Raw genomic sequence first — 23,655 nt, 5'->3', positions numbered from 1 at the left:
GATACACAGGTGAGCCAAAAAGCACAGTGCAGACACACAGCTGCCGGAGAGTCAACTAGGCTTAAGTGCAGCTAGGCTGAGCTTCCAGTTATCACCCAGGAAGCTGTTTCAGAGCAGGAACTACACAACAACGTCCAACAAAGCAAGAACCTAATAAGACAATTCAGTGACCAGAAGTGCAACACTAAGAACATTCAGGGAACAAAGACAGTCCTCAACAAAACATTTTGGGACAATTTGGAAATGCGTCTCAGTTGAAGTTACAGCAGCCCCCCTTTCTGACTTAACTGAGCAGCCCCTAAGTTGTAGCCAATGCGTATCTTCATATCCGTGTTGCTGTCGGAGCGGTGGAGTTTATTGCTATGCTGGGGCCAATTGATGTGAGTGCAACTTCATTGCCGTTTACAGGCTTTGAGCGATTTTAATTTTAAAGAATACACCCGCAGACAGGATAAATCAAGGAACAGGAGGAGAAAAAAAGACGAAAAAAGAAAAAAACACAGCAACCTGATTCAACCTCATGTTGTCGTTGGTGTAAAGCAGCTATCACTTCAGTCTGCCAGTCTTTCGCCGAATTCAAATACTGGCCGTTTGTTCAAGACGACAGTCTGACGGAAAAGAACCAGAGACGGGGTCATTCTCTGCAAACGTGGGCCGCGTGGCTTTATGGCGTAAAACCACAGGGCTTTTAGTGCTTAGAACACGATGGCCCAAAACATCAAATTTCTGCGTACTATTACACCGTAGATTTACGTGTCTGAACAGAAGTCGGCCTTGTATTCTATTTCAGAAAGAATTCCTACCTCCAGCTTATCTCAGCTGGGCTTACAACAGCTTGGTACGTGAATAAAAAAAGGGAATATGACAGCAGCAAAAGAAGCCTTTTCTCTTTCTGTGTGGCTGAGACAGCCTAGTTAGTGAGCATTAATTTTGTGTATTTGAAGTCTGCCGGAAACTAAGGGGGCATGCTTCTAGAAAATGCCAGCTGCCTGTTGTGAAGCAGTCAGGTGTCATTAAAGGTTAAAAGGAGAAACAGGAGGAAGCACAACATAACCTCTGTGCGTCTGTAGAGCAGAGAGAGGCGTCGACAAGGTGGAACCATTATGATTTAATGGCACGAGTGTGTGTGCGCATGTGTGTGTGTGTCAGGCACGCAGTTCATCAAGCCACTAATTTCAGCTTTCGCGCTCACTTGCCAGTGTTATGCTGTGTTGCTTTAATCCTGCCTATTGAAGGCACATGCACTCTGTCAGTCACTGGTGTAACAAGCATAAAGAATCAACAAGAGTCCTTCATGAAGAGATCACAGAGGACGTTCGGCTGCAGAAATGGTCGTGAAAGGCGTTTTTCTGTTTCGTTCCAAGACCTGTCAGCGCCGGAATGTGAGGCCAAGCTCCTTAAACTGGTGCAGCGACTCCACGCAGATCCTCTCCATTAAGGGGGATTTATTTCCCCTCATTGGGGGGGGGGGGGGGGGGTGAATTCATCAGATTAAGATGATTCATGTGCAGAGAGTCACAGCGGCCCTGAAATACAAGGGGGGGGGGGGGCTAATTTACTGCTGGAAGCATATTAATTAAACTCCGACGCCCTCGTAGTGGGACTTGCTGTGGAATTCGCTCTACCGCCGTGAGGAAATCCAATCAAAGCGCGCTTAATGAACACAAGGTTCTGTAGGGCCCCGTTGGAGGCAGTGATCAGTGAGAGGGTCCTGAAACAGCACCCCCCCCCCCCAAAAAAAAAGATGCTAAACACTCACAATGGTACAATGGTTAGGGCAACCCTTAGCGACCCTCTGCTGAATCCCAGCAAGGTCCAAATCTCTACTCCACTCTCTGGCTGCTGTATGGATAGAGAGCCCCAGGTATTATTATTGTTAATAGCAATAATAATAATCAACATCATTATCATCATCTGTATGTGCTGGGGTTATTAGCAGTTTGAACCCTGAGGTACCCCCTGTACAGGATGCCAGTCCATCGCAGGGCACGTACACGCACACAGTCATACACTAACCCCAGTTAACTTATCTGTAAGCCTTTGGACTGCAGGAGGAATCCAGAGTCCCTAAAGGAAACCCAGGCAATAAGGGGAGAACAGGCAAACTCCACACACACACAGACACAGACACAGACAGACAGACACACACACACAGACAGACAGACAGACACACACACACACACACATTGACACACACACACAGACAGACACACATAGACAGACATAGACAGACATACACAAAAGAGGCGGGATTTCATCTCCCAGCCTTGCAGGTGTGAGTTTTATCCACTGAGTCACTTTGCCTGCCAACAAAAATAGTTACATTAGTTGCTTGGATTTTATCTAATCAACATAATTTTTTAGACATAATGGCAGTAGATAATTTTTAGGCTGCAACAGGCAGGACCCGCTTGACGTGACCTGGAAACCTCCAGCCAGTAAACAGCTTTAAAGTGTGTGCTTGTCTTTCACTTCACTCCAAAGCCCCCCGTCGCATCTCCCCCCCCCAATTTCCGCTACCTCCATTATCAGGCCCTGACAGGATGTGAAGGAGAGCTCACCTGTTCTGTTCCAGACAATGGTTCAGCCTCCTTTTTACACTACATAAGAACATAAGAACTATACAAACGAGAGGAGGCCATTCGGCCCATCGAGCTCGCTTGGGGAGATCAGTTGACCCCCTGACAGGAGGAGGGGGGTGGGGGGGGGGGGGGGGGGTTAAGCAGCGGCACCACTGCAATGTCAGGAAACAGGATCACACCCTGAGCTGAAAAACCGACTGCACCTGAATTCTTCATTTTGGAGACAACACTAATGGCTACCCCCAACCAGAAAAGCTGAATGGGACCGTCCAGATTGGAACTAGTGATCTGGGCAACAAGACTTCGCCAGCGCCTTGGGAGGGTGTGTTAATCAACCGAGCCCCTTGTCACCTTGTCAGAACTGTAATTAAATCACAGAACAAGGAAAACCTGAGAACATGAATACGAGCTGAACAGATTATGCATTCGTGCGGAAGACAGATTACTGTCCTACAATCCTTTCAAATGTGATTCCACACATACAAATAAGTTTCCTTGTTTCCATGGTGTCAAGAGGCTGCAATATGCACATGAACTAATGTAAGGACACTTAAATATATAGAGAATAACACAGCTATGGTTGTGCTTCTAGATCTAAGGCTACATCAAAGCTATATCGACATCTAAGACTTCTCAAGAGATTTGTATTTTTTGTGTATGTGTGTCTCAAAGGCAGCGAAGTTGATGATGAGTCTTTGTTGAACGAAACTCGCAATGAGTCGGTGATGTTACGCTACCCGATACGTTCAATGATCAGCTACCCCCTCAAGCTCAGACACACCCCATCATTGGAGCATCCCGCAGCGGTGAGGAAAGGGACGATGAGTCAGCATGTGGGAATACTGAGACCGGATCCGTCCAGCCAGATCCCAATAAACATGGAATGTGGTGATGGGGTGACATTCAATAAAAAGAAAGTATCATGCATTGAGTTAAGCCCTGATCCTCATAAGACTTTCGGCTCCAGCCCTGACAGTTGGAGATCAGGGCAGCCTTCTTCAGCTCAGGATCAGGCTCACTGTCCAGCCACCAAACTCAGATACCCACAAGCCAGTGTCATGTGACGACTCAGATTATAGGATGATGAGAATGCCCCCCCCCTTCTGCCTCCCACCCAGTGCCAGCTCCCACATTTTGTTTTGATTTCTGGTTAGCTGGTTAATCCTGAAGGTGCGGCAGTGATGGCAGGAGGCCAAGGCCTGTCATTATGAACAGCCGACGGAGGGCAGACCGCTAGCAACTTTCTTACCCAGAATTTATTGCAATGCAGGGAACTTCATGGAGGTATGAAAAAAAAACATGTTGCATCGGTATAAATAGCCATTGTGAATCATTTCAAAGAACAAAAGCAACCTTTAAAACACCCTTTTAAGGTTCTGAGTAAAACTAGCAGCACATTTTATTACTCTAACATAATATTGATTTTTTTTTTTTTTGGTTTCCCATTCCTGCGGAAATGAAGTTTGCCAGTAATATAGATGGCTCGCAGCTGAATGGCGGCTCTTTGGTATGACACGGAAACGAAGTCTACCAAGCCAAGCTGGTTCCGATTTACCAAGCTCACAGACACGTTCAGCTGTCCAGGCCAGTCACACTGCTACGTGCCGGATACTAACAGGCCACATCACCGTGACGTCCCACCGAACGTTCTCTCCAGGTCATTTGTAGGAAGGACACATCTAGCTGGGCTCTTTAGATTACTCCTTACCTCATAGGGGTAACTAAATGAGCAGTAACACTGGCCATATCTGAACTGCACTCCTACAAATAAGTATGCTATGTGACTGATCCTATATACAGTTATTCTTACTGGCAGTAATTATGCTCTACACCAGTTCACATAGACAGTGATTATGCTGTAGGACATTTTCTATACACAGTAATTAAGCTGGATAACACTCCTTACAGACTTGCTGGAAAACCATGCACACCAGTATTCTAGAATCTGTAGAACAGCACTTGCTGATGGATATTAAACCTCCAACAGACAGCAGTTACCAGGGGTATTGTGTTGGTCAATTTAGGTAGACACGTATCTATCCAATGTTTTGTAAAATTGAAACATATAAATGAATTATTCAGTCAAACAATAATGTGCCTACGGTGATTTGAAAAACACATTGTTAGACTTGCAGTAAACTTGCAGTCAGCGTAATCTGGCCAATGATTGAGCTTCCTCCGTCAGATCGCATCTCTTAATCCACTCCCCCCTCCCCCATCTCTCATCATTCCCATCTTCTACTGATAACTCTATACATCATCAACGAGTTGTCAGACCGTGACACTCACGGCTCACATCCCAGCAGCAATAAGCAAGGTTAGCTAGCTGTTTACAATTGCCAGCCACACGTGTAAATGTGCTACTGCAAGTATAAGAAGGATGCTGAATCGTTTCTGTGTTGTTGTTCCACAGACATATGCTGCATTAGCCTAAAACTGTCAAAATATATCACAGACGTCTGCTTGGGTAACTATGAAGTCAATATGCTAGCACAGACATACTGTGAAGCTGTATTATGTTAATATTAGTTAGGTAACGTTAGCCAGCAAGGTAGATGGCATACCAATTGTCCTTCAGTATTTGCTAGCAAGCCACAAACACCAACACAACACAGCTTTTTCCTATGTCACGTATTTTGAACACAGCTACCAAACTATTTTTTTACGTTAACTAGCTAGTCATCTAGCTAAATGTACTGTAACAATGCCACTGCTTACTTCACTTCTAGATCACTGCACAATGCAGTACGCCCACCATAAATAGGTGTACTTACATGGGGAGTTTTTGTCGAGATTTTTGGGCATTAGCTGATATGAGATTGCGGTTGTCATTTTCTGGACATATTCAAATGTATAATAGTTACATAAAGAACATTAATATCTGCATATGTCTATTTTTTATCTCTTGTGTGTGGTTTTGAAATGGTGCCGACCCACAGATTTGCTTCACACAACGCCACTGGCAGTTACACTGTGACAGATGATGAACTTTGACTATAAAACAGCATTCGTGCATAGCAGTGACACTGTAAGAAAAAAGAAAGAAAAACACAGACAGAACATATACCAGGAGACAAAAACATCAGACAGCATTTATACTGCAAGACAAATCACACAGACAGTAGTTATAGCTTACTATGTTTCAAATGGTTCACACACACATCTGTTACACAGTAAGAAAACCTCCAGAGACAATGACTGCAGGTAGTGATTATGCTGCACGGCAGCTGGTAAAAGACAGGCATCAGCAGCATTTGTATTTCACTCCTCCTTTCTGCTTCACCTTCTTCATTCACTGTCCTTCTTTTGTTTATCTAGGACTGGCACTCTCGTCTCGATCGACGCACGAGGCCATCATGCAAGGCAAGTGGCAACGTGTAAAATGAATGGGCAGAGCAGAGCGGGTGCTGGAAATGCAACATGTACCGTGCTGTCATTAACTGCCCCAGGCTTGGGGTTTTCTGCATGGTTAATTATCAGTGTTTAAATGCATGGAGGAAAACTACTATGACGCTTTCTGAAGTGCTCCCGGAAAAAAAAAAATCGGAGGAAAACAAGATGAAGATCATATTTAAATTACACACCATGCCCGAACAGCGTACTCATTATTCATTAGTCCACCCCTTAAACCCACTGCACACCTGCACTGCATCCACATCACTCCAGCATGTGCAGTGCACTGTCACCGGAACAAACCACACTGGACTTGGACGTAGCCAAGCCTGTAGCTCGCAAAGCAAAGCCGCAAGTTTAGAGAATTGCGACAAGTTGCACCTCAACTAAAGTGCCAAAACCAGATATAGGCCTGGAAAGCAACATGCAATCATAAGAAAAAACTTGGACGTTTATGACAAATTACTTGACATGTCAAAATACATGTCCACCCAAGGAAATGCCTAAGCTGCTGAAAGGAAAGCCATTTAAACATATGAACAATAAACATCTCTATCGTATTTATGTTTATTTCCAACGTTAATAAGTAAGAATAAGCGCACGGTAGCACCAGTTAGCAAACCCGCCTGCAATCATTCTTTAATCCGTAAAAAATTACACCTGCCACTGGAAGTTAGATTAATTATGGCAATTTCCTGATCCATGCAAAGACCATTAAAAGTATTAAAGCACATAGTCAACCTCAACTTAATTAACGACGTATCCTCCTGTCAGCCCTGAGACTTATTTCCTCATGCACCAGATTACTCTAAGCTTGTAAATTTTGACAGGAAACGACCAAAACAATTTTGCAGGCATTTAAGAGCAGGGAGGGTACATAATTATCAAATGGGGGGAGGGGGGGTTGTTCTGCAAGAGGATCCCCCCAACCCACCCCACCCAACAAAACTCATGACTCCATATCCATACCCACCGAAACGGTGTGTGTTCAAGGACTGCCTGGTACTTATGCTGCGGGGGGGCAGGACACAACCTTGGTAACCCCACTCCGGTGGCTGGCATCAGTGCCGTCGCAGCCCGTGATCGCCAGGCAGGCAAGGTGAAGGGAATTCCGGACGGGGGCGATTTAGCAAGCCACCCGGCGGATTTTCACCTGTCCGAGGCTTTAACCGGACGGCTGATTGGATCCTGAGAGCCTGCCCGGCATGTTGACATTTTTCCAGTGGAACGTGCTTCCTCACCCAGGGCTGAAATATCACTGGGGCTCTGTTTGTTCCTCTTTGATGGATCTTTGAAAGAAATATTTGAAAAATAGCAGCCTTCCTCTAAGGGGCTGCTTTCCAGGGACATTAACCGAAGACGACAATTTGTATTGGCCTTTCAAAATCTTGCCACAGGTCCTGCAAAGAGCTCCATGGTGTTGACATTGGCCAGTATGCCGTTTTATTAGGTAGACCCAGACATTGATTGATTGATTAAATGGCTAGATCTCCTGACAAATGAGAATGTAATACTTATGATAAAACTATTGTATATCTGTTTTGTAACCAATTAGAGAGCATGATTGAGATAAGCAGGCCCTTCCCACTGGCTTGAATAATTATTAAATATACTATTACAGTGTCTGGAGATCGCCCCCCCCATCCCAACCCCTTTTGGTACAGTTCAATCCGGCAACTAAGGGGTTCCCCACATAAAATTCTACCGCCCCATATTCAGAAAGTCCCCCTCGCGACCGCTTACTGTACATCTATCTGACTGCCCTACTGCACCATTGATACCCAACAAGCTAAACACTGTCAGCCATCTATAGCTATCAATCAGGGAATTTGGGGAATGCACCACTCGGCGCAGTGTGTCACTGCACAGTGGGTGCAGTGCGGCACCGGGGCCCGGTGACGCCGCTGACCTTTGGATGAAGCCGGACTCCTTGCGGCGGCAGTGCAGAGTGACGACCCGGCGGCTGTTGCTCGGCATGTCCTGGCTTACCGCCCACAGCACCGCCGCCGTTGGTTTCGCCCCCAGGAACACCACACCCTCTTTTAATTTCACCCTGTTTACAAAGGGAGTAAAAACAGCATGTTATGGGTAAAATAAGCAGGTCATCTGAGGAAGGCACCGCGGGTCACAGGAGAAAAGCCTACTTCGGCGTAATGGTGGAATAACAGTTCCAGAGAGGAGATAAAAAAAAGCTTATTATGTCTCGTAGAAACTTCAACTGAGCAAATGCTTTTATCTGCAGCAATGCTGCACTATACCCATTTATAAAGATGTAACTAAACTGGCTAGAGTGAAGTGCCTCGTTCAGATAATCAACAGTGGGGCCCCCAAGGGACGCGACCCCACAACCTTATTCGGTTGTCCGCTCCTTTAATACCAGGTGCTGCCCACGCTCACCTCCCGTGAAAAACAGCTAAGTGGACTCATAACACCTTCAGTGTTAATCTATCCCTCATCGGTGGAAAAGCCTGCCAAGATGATCTCCATTAAGAAGTCAGACTCTCCCTCCTTCCTAGTCCATTGACATGTTCATGTACAACGGCAAATTTAATGTGCGCTTTAGTAAGTACAGATAATTAAAGCAGTAGCTGACACATGGGCAGGTTTTGTGCTCATGTAGCCGGGCCACTGAACTTCCAAATCGTTGTGCCTTCGAGCGAAATCTACAGTGACAGAATCAAGGGATCGATGATTTCGTCACAAATCACCAGTTTTTCTTTCCAGAACAGTCCGCTTGTAAATCAATTCAGTTCAATTGTATGTCGTGTTCATCCCAAAGCACAAATTAACGACACCAACAGAGTTAGAAATACCAGTTGGTAAGTCCTGTAATTAAGGATGCCGACACCCCCATGCTGGGCCAACAAAACCCCACTTCCAGCACTGTGGCCCATAGGCTGGCTGCGGTCCCTGAACTTCATAAAGGCTGACATGGACGATAAAGCCTTGTTGAATTTCAACACAGGCAAGGTGCAGGACACCACACGCCATCCCTGTGACCCAATGGAGATGTGAGTTTCTCACAATGACCTTTGACCCTTGTCCTACTGCTGTAGGCTTAAACTAAGCTGGATGCAGGATTATGAGCTTCTCTCACCCCCCCCCCGATTCCGTGACCATGTTTCACTCTCCTTCATCTCATCCCAATATTATTGCATTAATAAACTCATGGTGCTGTTTCATCCAAAGCTGTTATTTTTTAACTGCTATTTGTCCTGTCCATGAGAAATTACCTTGCTTGCCCATGCAGGCCCATCCCTCATGCACCTCTAGTCCAAAAAGCCTATATTAAGGGAAGGAAATGTTCTGGGAGAAACAACCGCCACTGAAATCTCATGATAGTAATGAACACTCTGGACACAGGATGAGATTTAAATAGGGAGAGACTTTTTTCAAGCACACTTTGAATAGATTGTCCCCTTTGAAGTACAAATCTGCATGTGATCTGTCCCACACGAATGGTCACTAACAGACAGCTGAGCCCTTGCACTTACGTTCACATTTGTTCATTTAGCGGACGGCGTTAACGCCACCACATGCGATGGCCCCCTGTCACGTGACATTAACGGTGAATAGCCAGGCAGGTTTGAATAGCAAAAACGTGAGCTGCACGCTCTCAGAGGGGCACGAAAGAGTGGCATTAGAGTGTTTCCTCAAAGATATGACCTTCGCATAACAACTGTATTAGTGTAATGAGCAGACTCGGGCCACGGGAAGTACTGACCATCTGTTGTGAGGTCAGAACCTTCGGGGCGAGGGTGCGAAAATGCAGTGTTAGGAAAGATCGTTAAGCAACAACGCCACAGTAAGGGACGGCTCTCCACCACATCAGTGCAGGCTTCTGTGGTACGCTGAGGATATGGTGCTGTGCAAAAATCATAGACAGTCAGAGAAAATGGTATTTAAATAATCTTCATGTCAGTGTAGAACTATGAGATTATGTCTGTCAAAGTGTGTCAGATAGACCATTTCATTGCACTTTGTTATCCAATACACCCATGTATTTATTGACTTGACCACTAGCACACCCTGTTTGGCTCATCAATACCTCATTGACTTTTAAAACTAATCAAATTAATTAATTAATGGTGAAAAGTAGGAAATACATGGGATGGCTGAGGTGCCCCTGAGGAGAGATTTGGGAAGTGAAGTGGTGATTTACCTCACCAAAGAGATATCAGTGACTCTTCGGGGACCAGGCAAAATACCTGCTAGTTTTTATTGTGTTACTGTCAATCTCCATACAGTATGCTCTCATGTTACATTGTGTTTTTTGCTTACTACCCATATAAACAGCCCTTTTAAACGGGACACACTGTGCCGAGTGGTGCATTCCCCAAATTCCTTGATTGATAGCTATAGATGGCTGACAATAACATTTTCTTTGATGGACTTTTGCAGAAAACTGTACGTTCGATATACAAAGGCTGAAACACCCCCCCCTCAAACACATACATCTGGCGCTGTCCTCCTGCTACAGGCAGACCAAGGAGGTGGGGGCACTGAAGAGTTAATCGAGGAGTGTGCCGCCCTTGAAATTGGATCGGCCGTCGTTTCTGAAATTCACGCAGGCGCGCCCCCCTTCCAGCCAACCCGCACCACGCGGCCCATTTAACAAGGTGCTCTGCATCCGGTGCATCAGCATATCGATGCAATCTAATTCACTCGTTACCTAAAGAGCCATTAATAAAAGTATTATTTACAGCTACCGGGGGAGAAGGGGGCGTCTGGCACCTGAGCAGAAGGCTGCCTTCCCTGACACGCTGGGGTTTCTGGGCCAAGGCTGAGATCTCTGCGGACTATTAGTCAAACTCCCAATCAGAAACACACAGTCTGTGTGGCTGTGGATCTGAACACCATCTATGTGATGCTTCTTTAGCCCCAGTGGCTCACGGATAGGAGGTGGGAGGAGGGATTTACCAGCTGAAAGCTTCATGTTGTTCAAGGTGATCGAAGATGTATCTGTATTGATTACAACAGAAGATGGCTCGCGCAATCAACCGAAATGAAACTGATCTTATTCATTTTTGACAGTGTTTAATTTCCCGTCCTCTTCATTGACTGCACAAATAAATACATTTAACAGAAGATGCTTACACACCAACCAATTTTAAGAAGTCTTTAATGGGGTAAATTTCAATCTATCTGGAGATAAAAACAAATTCCACAGCATAAACGACATCAAGGTGACAATGGATAACGTGGTCTAAGCTAAGTATCTCTAGAGAACCTGAAATCTGCTGATGCTGTTTGGATCAGGCGGGAATCACTGGGGAGATTGGATGTGCCCTTTTGAACAGCCCATCCACATTCCAGCCGACCCGTATCACGGGTGGCTCTGGAGCCTATCCCAGGCAGCACAGGGCCAGCCTAAATGAGATGTCACACCCATACTACCGGCATTTCTGAGAAGCCAGCTGGCCTTAACTGGAATGTGGAATACCTATAGGGGACCTTCACAATATAGGAAGAACGCGCAAATTCCACATGCTCTCACACATAGGTAGGATGCGACCCCCCAAGCCTGAAAGTATCAGCAAACTGTACTACATACTGAGTCACCATTACTGTACCATCCACTTCTGAAAAGTGCAGGAGTCTCTTTCACACCACAGCAGCAAGGGCAGTCCTAACTCCTAAGAACTCCTGTATCCTTTAAAGACCCGTGTCAATTAGAGACAGACCAAGCGAAAAATAGACAGCTGAACAGGCAGATAGATAAAGGGAGCGTGGTGAGCAAGGCCTCGGCGGCTGCAGCGAAAGGCAGTGTTACTAAACGTTTACCGAATACGATTTTAGCATGCTTCTGCTAATTTGCCCAGGTGGCGGTAGCATTAGCAAGCACCTGTTAATGTTAGCAAATAGATACAGCATTAGCTGGCCGCTGCCAGAATGTGAAGGTCAGTATTAAAGAGCCGTTGCTAGCATCTACAGGAACAAAGAGGCAGAGTTGAAGACTCTTTAGCTACTGTAGCTGCGCGCAACCGCTATGTGAGTAAATGGGTATGAGCTGATGTAACCCCAGGGTGCTGCTGGAGCTAAACAGGCAGTAAACTGGACGACAGCCGAAAAGCCCTCAAAGACCCTTCTCAATCTGAGGCTCGTCACAACACTTCAAAATTCTCTCACATGATAGAGGGGATTGGCAATCCCACCCGCCCCCCTCCAGTGATCATTGGGATCCAGAAAGAGGCCCCTCAGCCATTTTCTCAATAAATAATGATTAGATAACTGGAAATGGAAAGCTGTCTCTCAGCGACTCCGAGGGAAATAAATATCTTTAGATGGAATCCAATAAATCAGAAGCGGAGAGCTGGTGGGAATTCCTGGGCCAGCGTGGAGTGGGGGGGGGGGGGGACAGTTTGAGGACAAGCATGTTTGTCGTTTCTTCACCAGGGGCCACTGGGCCATGGCAACATCGTCACTGTCTCTTTGACCAACGGTAATCGCATAAAAAATCCGAAACGGCTGATTGAGACACTGGAGGAGGATGCCCTACCAGCCGAACTACCGAGGAAGTAAGAAGCACAGTTCTGGGTAATAACTCCCGCCCTATGTTTGCCTCCCAAGGCACAGCAGCAGACGAAACTGCTACAGGAACAAGAGAACAGTAATAATAACAAGAGAAACAAAAGCAATATCGACGACACTGAGGAGAAAACAAAGAGAAACAACAAAAACTACAACAGACGAAAGGGCATCACTGACAGCAACAACATTAACCACAACAAAAACAAAAAAAACAAACAAGAACACAAGAACAAATGAGACAAGCAGCAGTAACTAAATAACAATCAATAATTAAAATAACAAATGAATAAAACAACAATTAAACAATGATAACAGAAGTTTCAAGTGATTCATCAAACAAATTAAAAGTTTATTTGCCTTGCTAGTTTGCACTCAGGTGACCGATGAACCTGCCAGGATTAGGTCCTTCTGCACCCTCGAACGAGGAGCATTACCTGATTTCTGCCTAAACAGATAACGTTTAATTGAAAAGTTTCCACAGGGGTTCTGCTGCTCTCCTCGTGAGAGTGTAGGAAGTGACATGCACGCACTGTGCTTTACCCAAAGCGACACATTTTCTCCCATTCCAGTGGTTTCTTCTTTATTGTTCCCAGCCAGAATGAACCTTGGGACTTTAAGTCTATCCATCATTGTCTTTCGAATGCTGAGCCATGATGAACCATGACAATTTCAATCTTGATCCGTGACTCAAGCCGTTGCACACCCCCTTCAGAAGGTCTGTTATGATATACAGTATATATTCAAAGATGTATTTGTTTTGATACATAGGTATACATATTTTAATTATAGTCGATATATTGATTTCAACAATAATAAAAATACGCTCCCTTTTCACATTATATTGTGCTGTTGGTTCGGACAATGTGCTCTGACTTAAAATTTGTGGTTTTCAATATGCAAGATATATAATTAGGACTGGGAACATGGATCGTCGATAGATCCATAAAATTCTGCATCAGCTAAGTGAAGTAAAGTTACACTGCAACTTGAAATGTACGAAATGTTGCATGGAAATTATTAAGCATTGAACCCTGTTAGGTATGATGGATATTTTACTGGAAAAATTCAGGTTAAGTACCGTAGGTCGGCCCACCAACGCGTGACATTCAGACAGCCTGTCAGGTTTTTATAGCTAAGTGCCATTATTGCCTAGCTAACATAAATAGTTGGGACAAGTGACCACCTAATATTTCACTGAGTTTACTGCAGTGATCTATCAGTGTTTTTACTGACTCTGAAATGCATGCGTACAGCAAAGAACAGTCAGCTTTGGTTATTCATTTACTTTTGCTTATTTCTTGGGGCATTTTAATTTTTACTCATTGGAAGTAAATGACACATGATTTAACAATATGGCCTTGTGAAAATGTACAATTGTACATAACACCTTTAATACAGCATGATCCATCTCTCTTCTAACCACTTAAGATCACATAGGGCCTGGAGCCACGAGGTTGAGGTACGCCTCGTATAGAATGCCAGTCCATTACAATACACTCCGTTGTAAACAATGGGCAACTTAGAGATTTTAATTAGTCCAAGTGGATCTGTCTGACCTGTGGGAGAAAATCTGCATAGTACAGGAAGACCATGCAAACTTAACACACACGGAACAGAGGTGAGGTTTCAATCCCTAACTCTGGAGGTGTGAAATAACTGCGCTGCTGACTGAGGCACCCCAATGCAGATGGATGTACAGTTTATAGTGGAATATTCACAACAGGGACCAAAGAATGGGAAGAATCTGATTCTGATTCTAAACCCTGAAAATGCACTTGCTGGCTTCTTTCTTTGACAATGTACCAGACAGGTCTACAAATTAATTACTTCTGTGAGGAATGGGGTCCAGGCCCATGTGCAGGACCCATAACGATTTATTGAGATCAAGCCAAAACAAAGCCCGGAATGCAAATCCGCTGGCAGGGGTCGAAAGACGGGATCCGAGAGCAAACCAAACCCAAATCACAATCCGCAAGTCGAAGTCGAAAAACACGGGCAGGAGGGTCGATATACGCACGGGACTTTCAAAGGTAATCACTAGGGCAACGCTCAGCAAGGAGTAAACTCGCAATACCTCAAAACGGGATATTGCACAAGACCGCTATTTAAAGATAAACAACATTCTCAAGTAGAATAATTTATTCGGGTTTATGCAAAATGTGGAGTGGATCCAGGAGCCGGGTGATGTGGGTTAGTGAGCCTGACAAATTAAAATTCATCCATTGCACCATCCTAACTGATACATATTTCCATAAAGCAAATTTTAGCTGAAACTTGCATAAAAAAATTCCCACAACCCTGACCAGGATAAGCAGGTTGAACACGGGGGGATGGATAATATTAAAACAAAACAAAAACACATAAAAAATATGTAAGCCTTGTAAAAAGGAGCCTGAAATTGAAATAAAACCAGAAAATAAAATCTGAATTCAATTCCATTCAATTCAATTAATTTATATATAGTGCCTTTCAGAAGAGAGTTGCCCCAAGACGCTTTACATGAGTGTGGTGTACAATACGCCCCCCCTCCCCCCATGCATGCTAACATTATAGAAAACCAAGAAAATGGGCCTGCTTGCTAAAAGCGAGGTAAATAAATGGGAACTAAAATAAACTTGGAATGACAGCTGATATTTATAAAGTTTTCAGGGTCCGGAGAGCCAGTAAAGAAAACGTTTATCCTTTTACTTTTATAAACTGGTGCATGTTCTATTTTTGGATAAAAACACGTGCCGAGCCCGACTACCACTCTCCGCTCCTCTTCCGCTTCATCGTCCGTCATCTAGAGGTTACTGGCCCCTTTTAATCGCGCTTGCAGTTGCCTCCGTATAAATCATTGCTCCTAATGTTGGCGTTTCGCTGATGACAATCAGACAGCTGTCAGAATCGTACCTTTGCCCCCTCCCCCCCGAGTCAATATGCCAATTTATCGCTGCGCTACATGCATTTTTATGCAGGGCTGAGGCTCACGCAAAGGCCACGAGAGTCATGAGATTGAGAGCGGCGGAATGTGAAGGATTTCTTCCGAAGGTGTGCCAGGGAAGCCAGCATGTCGCTTAACTCTACACTTGCTCATATCGAGAATGATTTACACGTCTCACGGTCACGAGGCACTTGCATTGCTCTGCAATGGGAAATTCACGGAAATTTACAGCATTTTGACAGCAGTGTCTCACACGTGGTGGGAGCCTGGCACTTTCTGGGCTCGAGTCCCACCCCTCATGCACAGCATGCTGGGTACAGGTGACTGTCACCTGCCACCTGCCACTCAGTGTCACTTTGCCAGCCTGTCTGTGAGGTTATGACTCATTAACTCCCGGTGTGTTGATTACACTCTCTCCTTTGGTCTCTCTTTCTGTCCCTCTCTCCCAGTTTCTTTCTTTTCATCTCTATACCATTGTCTTCCTCTCTGTCTCTGCTTCTCTTTCTCTCATGCCCTCCATCTTGCTGCCCTTACATCTCTCTTTACCCCTCTTTTTGTTCCTCTCCCTCCTCCTCTCCTTCCCTCTCCCTCTATCTTTCTCCCCCTTACTCTTGCTTTATCTCTCTGCCTCTCTTTTTTTCTCTTCCTCTGTAAAAATGGAGGGCATTCTACAACGTTTTTTCTGTCTGTGGAACAAGCTGGGGGGGGGGGGGGGGGTACATGGGGATCTTGTCGCTTATGCATTTTTATTTAGAGAAGACTGTGCATCTCATAATTGGATTTGAAGACGATGACAGGTGAACAATGTTTGCCGCTATTAATACTCGTCCGCTTAGACGATGCATAATACGCCTCCGAGTGTGTAAATAGTGCCGTGTCTCATCTGATATTTGGCCAGGCGGCTTAAACTGATTCTCAGCTCAAATGAAATTTAAGAATTCACAGGCTACACTACGCAAGCCGTGATGGCTAGTCAAATCCATACCAGAATTATTCAACAACAAGCCTGTGTCATTTCTCAGATCGATCTGATTGGCAAAAAAATATATATATTTAAATGTTTATCAAGTGTTATCGCAGCAGTTGAGCATTACGGTTTGACATAAGAATCGAACATAACGATCAGCGTTTAAAACACCAGCTAAAAGACCTGTAATAGGTGTCTCATGGGCACAACAGCTATATCCACGCATGGGATTTCTTGAGTATTGTTTGAGTTTTGCTCTGTTTCTATGGAGTGTCTGTGAACCCCTCAGGCATCTGCGGAGGAAACAGGGTGACTGTACAGTTCTGAGGGCATTTCTCAGAGGTTGAGCTGCTCCACACAGAGCTCAGTAATGTTTCCTACCTATTAACTGGCACAGCACTAGAAACAGCACTAGAAAGACAGAGGTGCATCTCCAGGTCCAAGGTGGTATAGTGGTTCGAGAACTACTCTCGTTATCTGACAGTAACTGGTTAGCATTTCAACAGAGGGGAATAGGCTCTCTACCCAAGGAAAAGGTCATTAAACTGAGCCGATATGATAAACTCCCACCTGGTAAGTGGACACGTAGGTTTTTGTTTTTTTTTTTTTTAAATGAATTTGAATAAAAGCATCACTGCCAAACATTCAGTGATACAGAGATGTGATCGCGAGGAAGAGGATAGCTTGATGCTTTAAAAGCCAACGGTGCCTCTATAACCAAGAGGCCAGCGGATTCCCCGCGGTGACTCAGAGGAGCCGTGCGGCCCGGCATTTTGGGCCTGATCCTCGGCCATGTCACATCGCTGTCACCAGCTGGAGCTAATTACACCACAGCATCCCTTCCCGACGTGGATGCGACAGCCAGCCCAGGCTGGAGACCCGTAGCAGATAAGCCTCGTGGCTCCGCAGTAAGTACCCGCACGGTGACAGTGGGAGTATTTTGCCCGCTAATGCCCAGGAACGTGATGGGAACAGCCAGTAACATGGGCTGCTGCAGTAGGTCTTAGTACGACCGTGCCCACGAAGAGGGAGCCTAATCGGTGGATGAGGATAAATCGATGTAAACCCTGCATCTTGAAGCGTATGGGCAGGCTGGAGCTAAAGTACAGCAACATACGCTGTGGATCTGTTAGCTTCTGTGCTACTTCGCTAACGGCTAAGCCCTTTTGTTGGGGTAGAATGGGAACTACAGGGAGATAAATGATTTTTGCAGCGGTTAATGTGTGCTGCTGTTCAACACAGGTTTGTCCCACCTTCAAGAGGAGCATGAAAAGGCCAATAAGAAAACGGGACGAAGTAAGACAGGCGGTCATTTCGTAAAATGAGATATAAAGCCACATTCTCCCAGAAAAAGGTGCTATTCATGTAATGTCTGTGGAACATTACGATGCTATTAGCATGCTATATACTGCAGGTATCATCATTCCACAAATGATCCAAAAAATTACTTCTGCGGACATTGAGACCTTGCGGCGAGTAGGTAAGAATCTTCTCTGGCTTCCCAGCGTAACCCACAAAAATAAAACAGAATCTTCCGAAAGGCACTGGAAAAAAAAAATAAAGAAAGAAGAAGTTGGAAAGTTTTTGTGTCCACAGAAAATGTACGGTAGTGTACAGAGGGCAAAGAACATTACATCAAACATGCATCCGTGCAAACATAAAAATAATAATAATAACACCACAAAAAACATCCAGTAGGAAAGAGATGTTGAGTTCACCCAGGAGAAGGTAGCAGTGTGATTGCCTGGACTTGAAAATAAGCGTGAAGGCCAGTGTGCTCCTTTTACAAGGGCTACAAAGCAAGGCTGGCTCTGTGGAGAGGAATCCCTTTCAGAGACCACAATACACCAGTGCCCCTCATATGTATAAGGTGGGAGGAGGGAAAGAGAAGCGGAAAAAGTCCAGCTGACCTGACCTTTGGAAAAGATAAACGGACGGCAAATGGACATCACCTTAAAGCGGATGCTTGTATGTGTGCGTGTGTAGAGGCATGAAGAGATAATAAAGCCAGCAGCAAAACATGGCACACATGAAAGAACAGCTGGAGAGCCCTTTAAGGAAACGAGGGCAAATGGAACAAAACGAGTCGCCCGTGGAGTCGGCGAACACTTGAATGCCACGGCTGGAATCAGATCTCCATGACGCATCTAGCTTCTGTCAACAAAACAGGATTAAAAAAACCGCGGCTAACATGATACTAATGTAGCTGAGTGCCGGTTCCTGCTCGCAAAACTGTCATGGTGTCTTCCAGCTTGTGCTGTCCGACCACTGCAGATGATTCAAAACACAGCAGCATGCCTGGTATTCAATCAACTTAAATATTCCCATGTCACACCCCTCCTTGTCTCTCTTCACTGGCTCCCTATATGCGCTCATATAAAGTTCAGGTTCTTGGCGCTGGCTTACAGGTCCATCAATGGACAGGCACCCATCGGCATCAAAATGCTCCTCAAGACCTATATCCCATCTCGGCCCCTTTGGTTAGCAAACCAACTCTGCTTCGGAGATCCTGCCACCACGTGAGAAGTGTCACTCCAGAAGGTTCTTTTGTGTGGTGGAATGTTCCGCTGAACGGCATTCGGTCATCGGATTCCCTCACCCATTTATTTTATGAATTACCCTACTAGCCTGATGCCTCTTTACATTCCGTGAAAGGTCTTATGTTACACTTCTGATCTTTGAACAGTCATATAAGGTTCTTACTGTGGTAGATGTTGTGTATCTCCTGCTCCAATACCACTTACACTTGTACGCTTCATTGGAAGCTCGGTCTAGCTGCTCTTACTGTATGTCTAATCGACTCCTCTATAGCATGTGTGATGCAATGTGTTCTTTGCCTCACTTGTACATTCCTTTGGACAAAAGCATCAAATAAATATATAAAACGTAAATGTAATTTATGAAAAATATCATAGGAAACTGTCACGCACACCGGTCAGGCGATCGCCACGAGGACCCGGAAGTAGGCGATCGCCCGATAGATAAATCGAAGAACATTTCATTCACTCGCCGCTCAGTCACTGTGTGCGTTCAGAACACGGATTCCGGTGGGAATCCCTACTCTTTATTTAAAGAGCGTTCTTAGAATAATCGCGTGGTTATCCTACCTCTTCGCGTAAACTCCGCGTCTGGGTTAACATCCACGCTACACGGGCTATCCGCTCGCCAGCCTTTTCTCGTCTTTCTGCCCAAAATCCTGACAGAAAGAGTTGATACTGAGCAGGTTACTTGCAGTATGACCAGGTCACCCCTGCTAAATTTATGGTTTCCAGGTCCCACCTGGTACAATCAAGGGCTCCCGCTTCTTTTAGGCGCTGTCTCCGGGAGGCGGTCCCCCCCCCCCCCCCCACTGTGTCCCGGCGTACTTTTTAAATCACGTAACAGGCCGAGGGCCTAAATTCCATAGTATGTTCGGCTCAATTAAAGCTCATTTAATCTCCCCTAAAGCAACGAGGTAAGATTCAGTTTGCCGCACAGCAACAAAGTGAATTTAATTAATGAGCTTGATGCAATTCTTCTCCGCTCCATTTCTGGAAAGGGTGCCACCAGCCTTGGCGCCCCCCTCCCCCCACTACCATGAGTGAATTCCTCTGAACATGAAGGTAAAGGGATTGGGGCGGGTGGACATAAAAGATTAACGTTGTTACATTCCTAATCGACACCAAGGCTAATCCCATCACTGGCCAAGCGCCGAGATTTCCCTTCATTAGCTAAAGTATGAGCCCCAGGAGGTACTGTGATCTCTGGTGTGCACCAGCTACTTTGTGCTGTTAAAAACAAGTCTGGGAACATAACAGCTCATTACAGTAATGTAAATAATTAAACAGGCCTCAGATTTTCTGTTAATGGCATAGCTCCTCAGCTTTTATTTTACTTGACTCTCTCAAGCAACAAATGAAGGGCAGTTTGGAGTCAACACTACTGGGGGAAATCCAACGTGAGACGTGCGACTGAACAGATGACCCGATGAGAAGTCGTGTGATTCAGTTAGCAGTGCAATGAGAAACACGGAACTGAGCAAACCGTCCAATTAAAAGTTGCAGAATTTAGGGAGCAGTCCAATGGGAAGTGCTAGAACTGAGCGAACCACCCAATGAGTGCAGGGCCAGGCGAACCACTCAATAGGACTGCAGTAAATTGGGTAACTGACAGACAGCCAGCATGGTGGTAAACTGCTGTACCTTGAAACTGAAAAACAGGAAACAGGCTTACACTGATTTCTCAGCTGAATTGAATTGCATTACTGGTCTTTGGTCTTTAATCTGCAGCCATTTGGTGGGGCATCGCCGAAAGTGCTTAATGATGAAAACTGTGAGAAATAGCTTGCTTTGTGGGCCACCACAAAGACAGCTGGGAATCCCTCCAAATCTGCGCAGTCCATGCAGATGCCAGCAAATAAAACCTAGCCCCTCCCCAGCAAAGTTAAAATTTACTGGCCAAATGCTTCATATTCCAAATGTATTTTACGGCGCTACGATTTCCCTCTCCAAAGGGGTTTTTTTAAAGTCTGGCAGCACTTTACAGTGTTACTGGTGCTGACTGACCAGCAATGAGTGGCTGCAAGAGCTGGGATTTACAGGCCAAAAGGTGCCATTGAGTCGAGGAAGGTACCTGAAGGGAGGGTCCTGCTCTAATCCCAGCCGCAGCATCCGACAGATAAAGCCTAATGCAGCATAAGCAGATACTTATAAAGGAGAAAAGCATGGCTGCGTGTCCAGTAACTTCTGGAACAGTACCAATTACTGGAATAAACTGATTCCACCATATGGAATATTCACTTCTGAGTAATATTCGTATTCCCATTTAAGAATGTATCCATCCATACTCGATTATCGCTTTCCATAATCACCCATGCTGTACTGGGTCCCAGTGAGTGAGGAGCCTATCAAAGCAAGCACAGGTGATAAGGCAGGGGACACCCTGGGCAAGATGACAGTCTATGGCAGGGCATCCTATGGGCAAAGGGCACGTATACAGGAGGGTGGTGGGTTTGCAAGGTTTGGGGCCTCAGTGCAAACTGTACTGTTTTGATTGCCTTGACAGATCGTTGTGGGGACCTAAATAATGGTCCTCACAATGTCAAAATCACAGGTTTGTATTACATTGTGGGGGACAACACACACACACACACACACACACACACAAACCCTAATCCCAACAACTACAGCCTGCCCTACCCAGACCAAACCTTAAACATAAGTAACCAAATAAAATACAAGACTTTTGACATTTTTAGTTTTTTGATTGCATTCATATATTTTTATACAATTGAGTTTCCCCTTGTAGGGACTGAAAAAATGAATATCAAAATAAAAGTTTTTTTGCATTTTGGGGAGATTTGGCGACACAACGTAATCTAAACATGACCTACACACACATACACATACACACACACAGACACACACACATCTTCTCCACTGCTTCTTGGCTGTGTGTTTCAGGTCTGCTGCGGCTCCCGTCCAAACAACCTGCTTATTACTAGTCTTTCACGCCAGCAAGACAGTAAGGCCACCATCTTGGATGGAGGCCTCCTGTCTGTCCAATAAGAGGGGGCCGTGGAGAGGAGGGGTGGGATAGCGTGCTCAGAGGACAGATGTGTTCCAACCTACCCCCCAGGCGGGGGGGGGGGCAGATACCACAAGAACAGAAACGTCAGCACAGTGTGCGTGACACCCCCTGTGACCGCCTCTCCAAAGGTGAGCAGAAGGGCTGTTTATCCCTCAGCACAAAGAACGGGAACTGCCCCCCCAGTCTCCCCTCACCCCCGCCCTTCTTGCTGGTCTGTCAGCTGAAACAATAGGTCCCCGGGGGGCATGAGGACCTGCAGATGTATGGCAAAGCAGAAAATGACCTGCGTTTCAGGGAGGGGCACAGGGGCCGAGGTCGTGCATTAGCACCATCATTCGGGACACCCGCAGCCTGCTGGGGGGGCATATTTACACACTGTCCGCGAACTATTCATTTTTCATGGTCGTTTTTTGCAAACAGCTGAGCCACAACCTCCCCCCCCCCCCATGTTCTTGCACATTCCTCTGTGCAATTATAATGTGGGAAAATGCATGTAAGACTGATAACACTGGCAGGCATAACAGATCAATTAATTACAAACCATTAATTATGATTTCCTGATTATGTCTGCAGGGGATGATGGGCGGTTTCCCATTTTTTAATTTTCTGACATTACATATTCACATTGTGTGCCCATCAGCCATAGCATGGCGCACCTGTGATGGACTGGCACCCCGTCCAGGGTCCCCCGTGCCCTGTGATGGACTGGCACCCCGTCCAGGGTGTGCCCTATGCTGCCTGGGACAGGCTCCAGCCCCCACTGTCACCCTGACCAGGAAAAGCGGCTGCAAGATTAATTAATGGGTTTATGTATAATAAACATCCTTCTCCGCCCCAGGGCAAGTTCGGTGCTAAAAGTGAAACTTTTCACAGTTTAAAAAGGTTACCACTGAACTTTGTGGTCTCTGGAAGCATCAGAGTAAGAGGTCAGGGAGATCACTATGATACAGCAAATGGCGGGGGGTGTGTGATCGTAAACACCTGTTAGGGGGCGTCCACAAAGTGCACTCTATGGTCGCACTGGCCAATCTCGCTGTAAGATCAATGGCCGCTCCAGCCAGGCGCACTGCAGGCCTTTCTCCGGTCATGGTGTGGAAAGTTCCGGCAGTTATGGGAGTGTCGACTGCGGGTGGGGCTGTGTGCAGGCAAGCGAAACGCCACTGTGCAGTGTGGTTGTCTGGACTTATCAAACGGAGCAGCCTGTTCACTCCAGTATTCCCACCTCGGCCATTGAGATTGCTGCGGCCACAGAGTGCACAGGAAGCTGTACATCAGAGGTGCCCAACTCCAGTCCTGGGGGGCCGGAGGCCTGTGTAGCTTAGTTCTTTCCTTGTTCCACCATAAATGATTCAGCTCAAGTGCTGTGTGGTAATTAGCACAAGGAGTTGAATCAGGTGTGTTAAATGAGGGGAAACCCAAAAATGTGCAGGGTTCTGGCCCTCCAGGACTGGAGTTGGGCACTCCTGCTATACATGCTACAGAAAGGCCTCGGGGGGCATGACCCTCTTAAAGGGCCAGCACACCTTTTCTCCGTATCTCCATAGCTGCATCAGTCCCAGGTGAGCTTCACAAAGAAAAGCATGAATTGCTCAAATGATTTTATGCCCGTATCTAGTAAGATTTATCTTCAGGCCATAGCTGAAACTGCAGCATTCCCTGGCTTACTTGCGTCGAGATCTGCAGGCTCCGTT

The 23,655-nt window shown here is 45.7% G+C and overlaps 1 protein-coding gene across 3 annotated transcripts in view; it reads right to left on the bottom strand.

The window, feature by feature from the left end:
- The window catches only part of LOC111851774 (transmembrane protein 132D-like), a 176,596-nt gene that overhangs the window by 77,953 nt on the left and 74,988 nt on the right, over positions 1–23,655 (bottom strand). For all 3 annotated transcript variants that reach the window (XM_023826995.2, XM_023826996.2, XM_023826997.2), the window contains exon 3: positions 7,885–8,028. In XM_023826995.2, coding sequence (XP_023682763.1) covers positions 7,885–8,028 — 144 coding nt within the window. The remainder of the gene's footprint in view (positions 1–7,884; positions 8,029–23,655) is intronic.

The sequence above is a fragment of the Paramormyrops kingsleyae genome, chromosome 2 (assembly GCF_048594095.1).
Source record: "Paramormyrops kingsleyae isolate MSU_618 chromosome 2, PKINGS_0.4, whole genome shotgun sequence".
NCBI lineage: Eukaryota > Metazoa > Chordata > Actinopteri > Osteoglossiformes > Mormyridae > Paramormyrops > Paramormyrops kingsleyae.
Note: the sequence above shows the minus strand (reverse complement) of the source record. Positions and strands in the feature narration are given on the sequence as shown.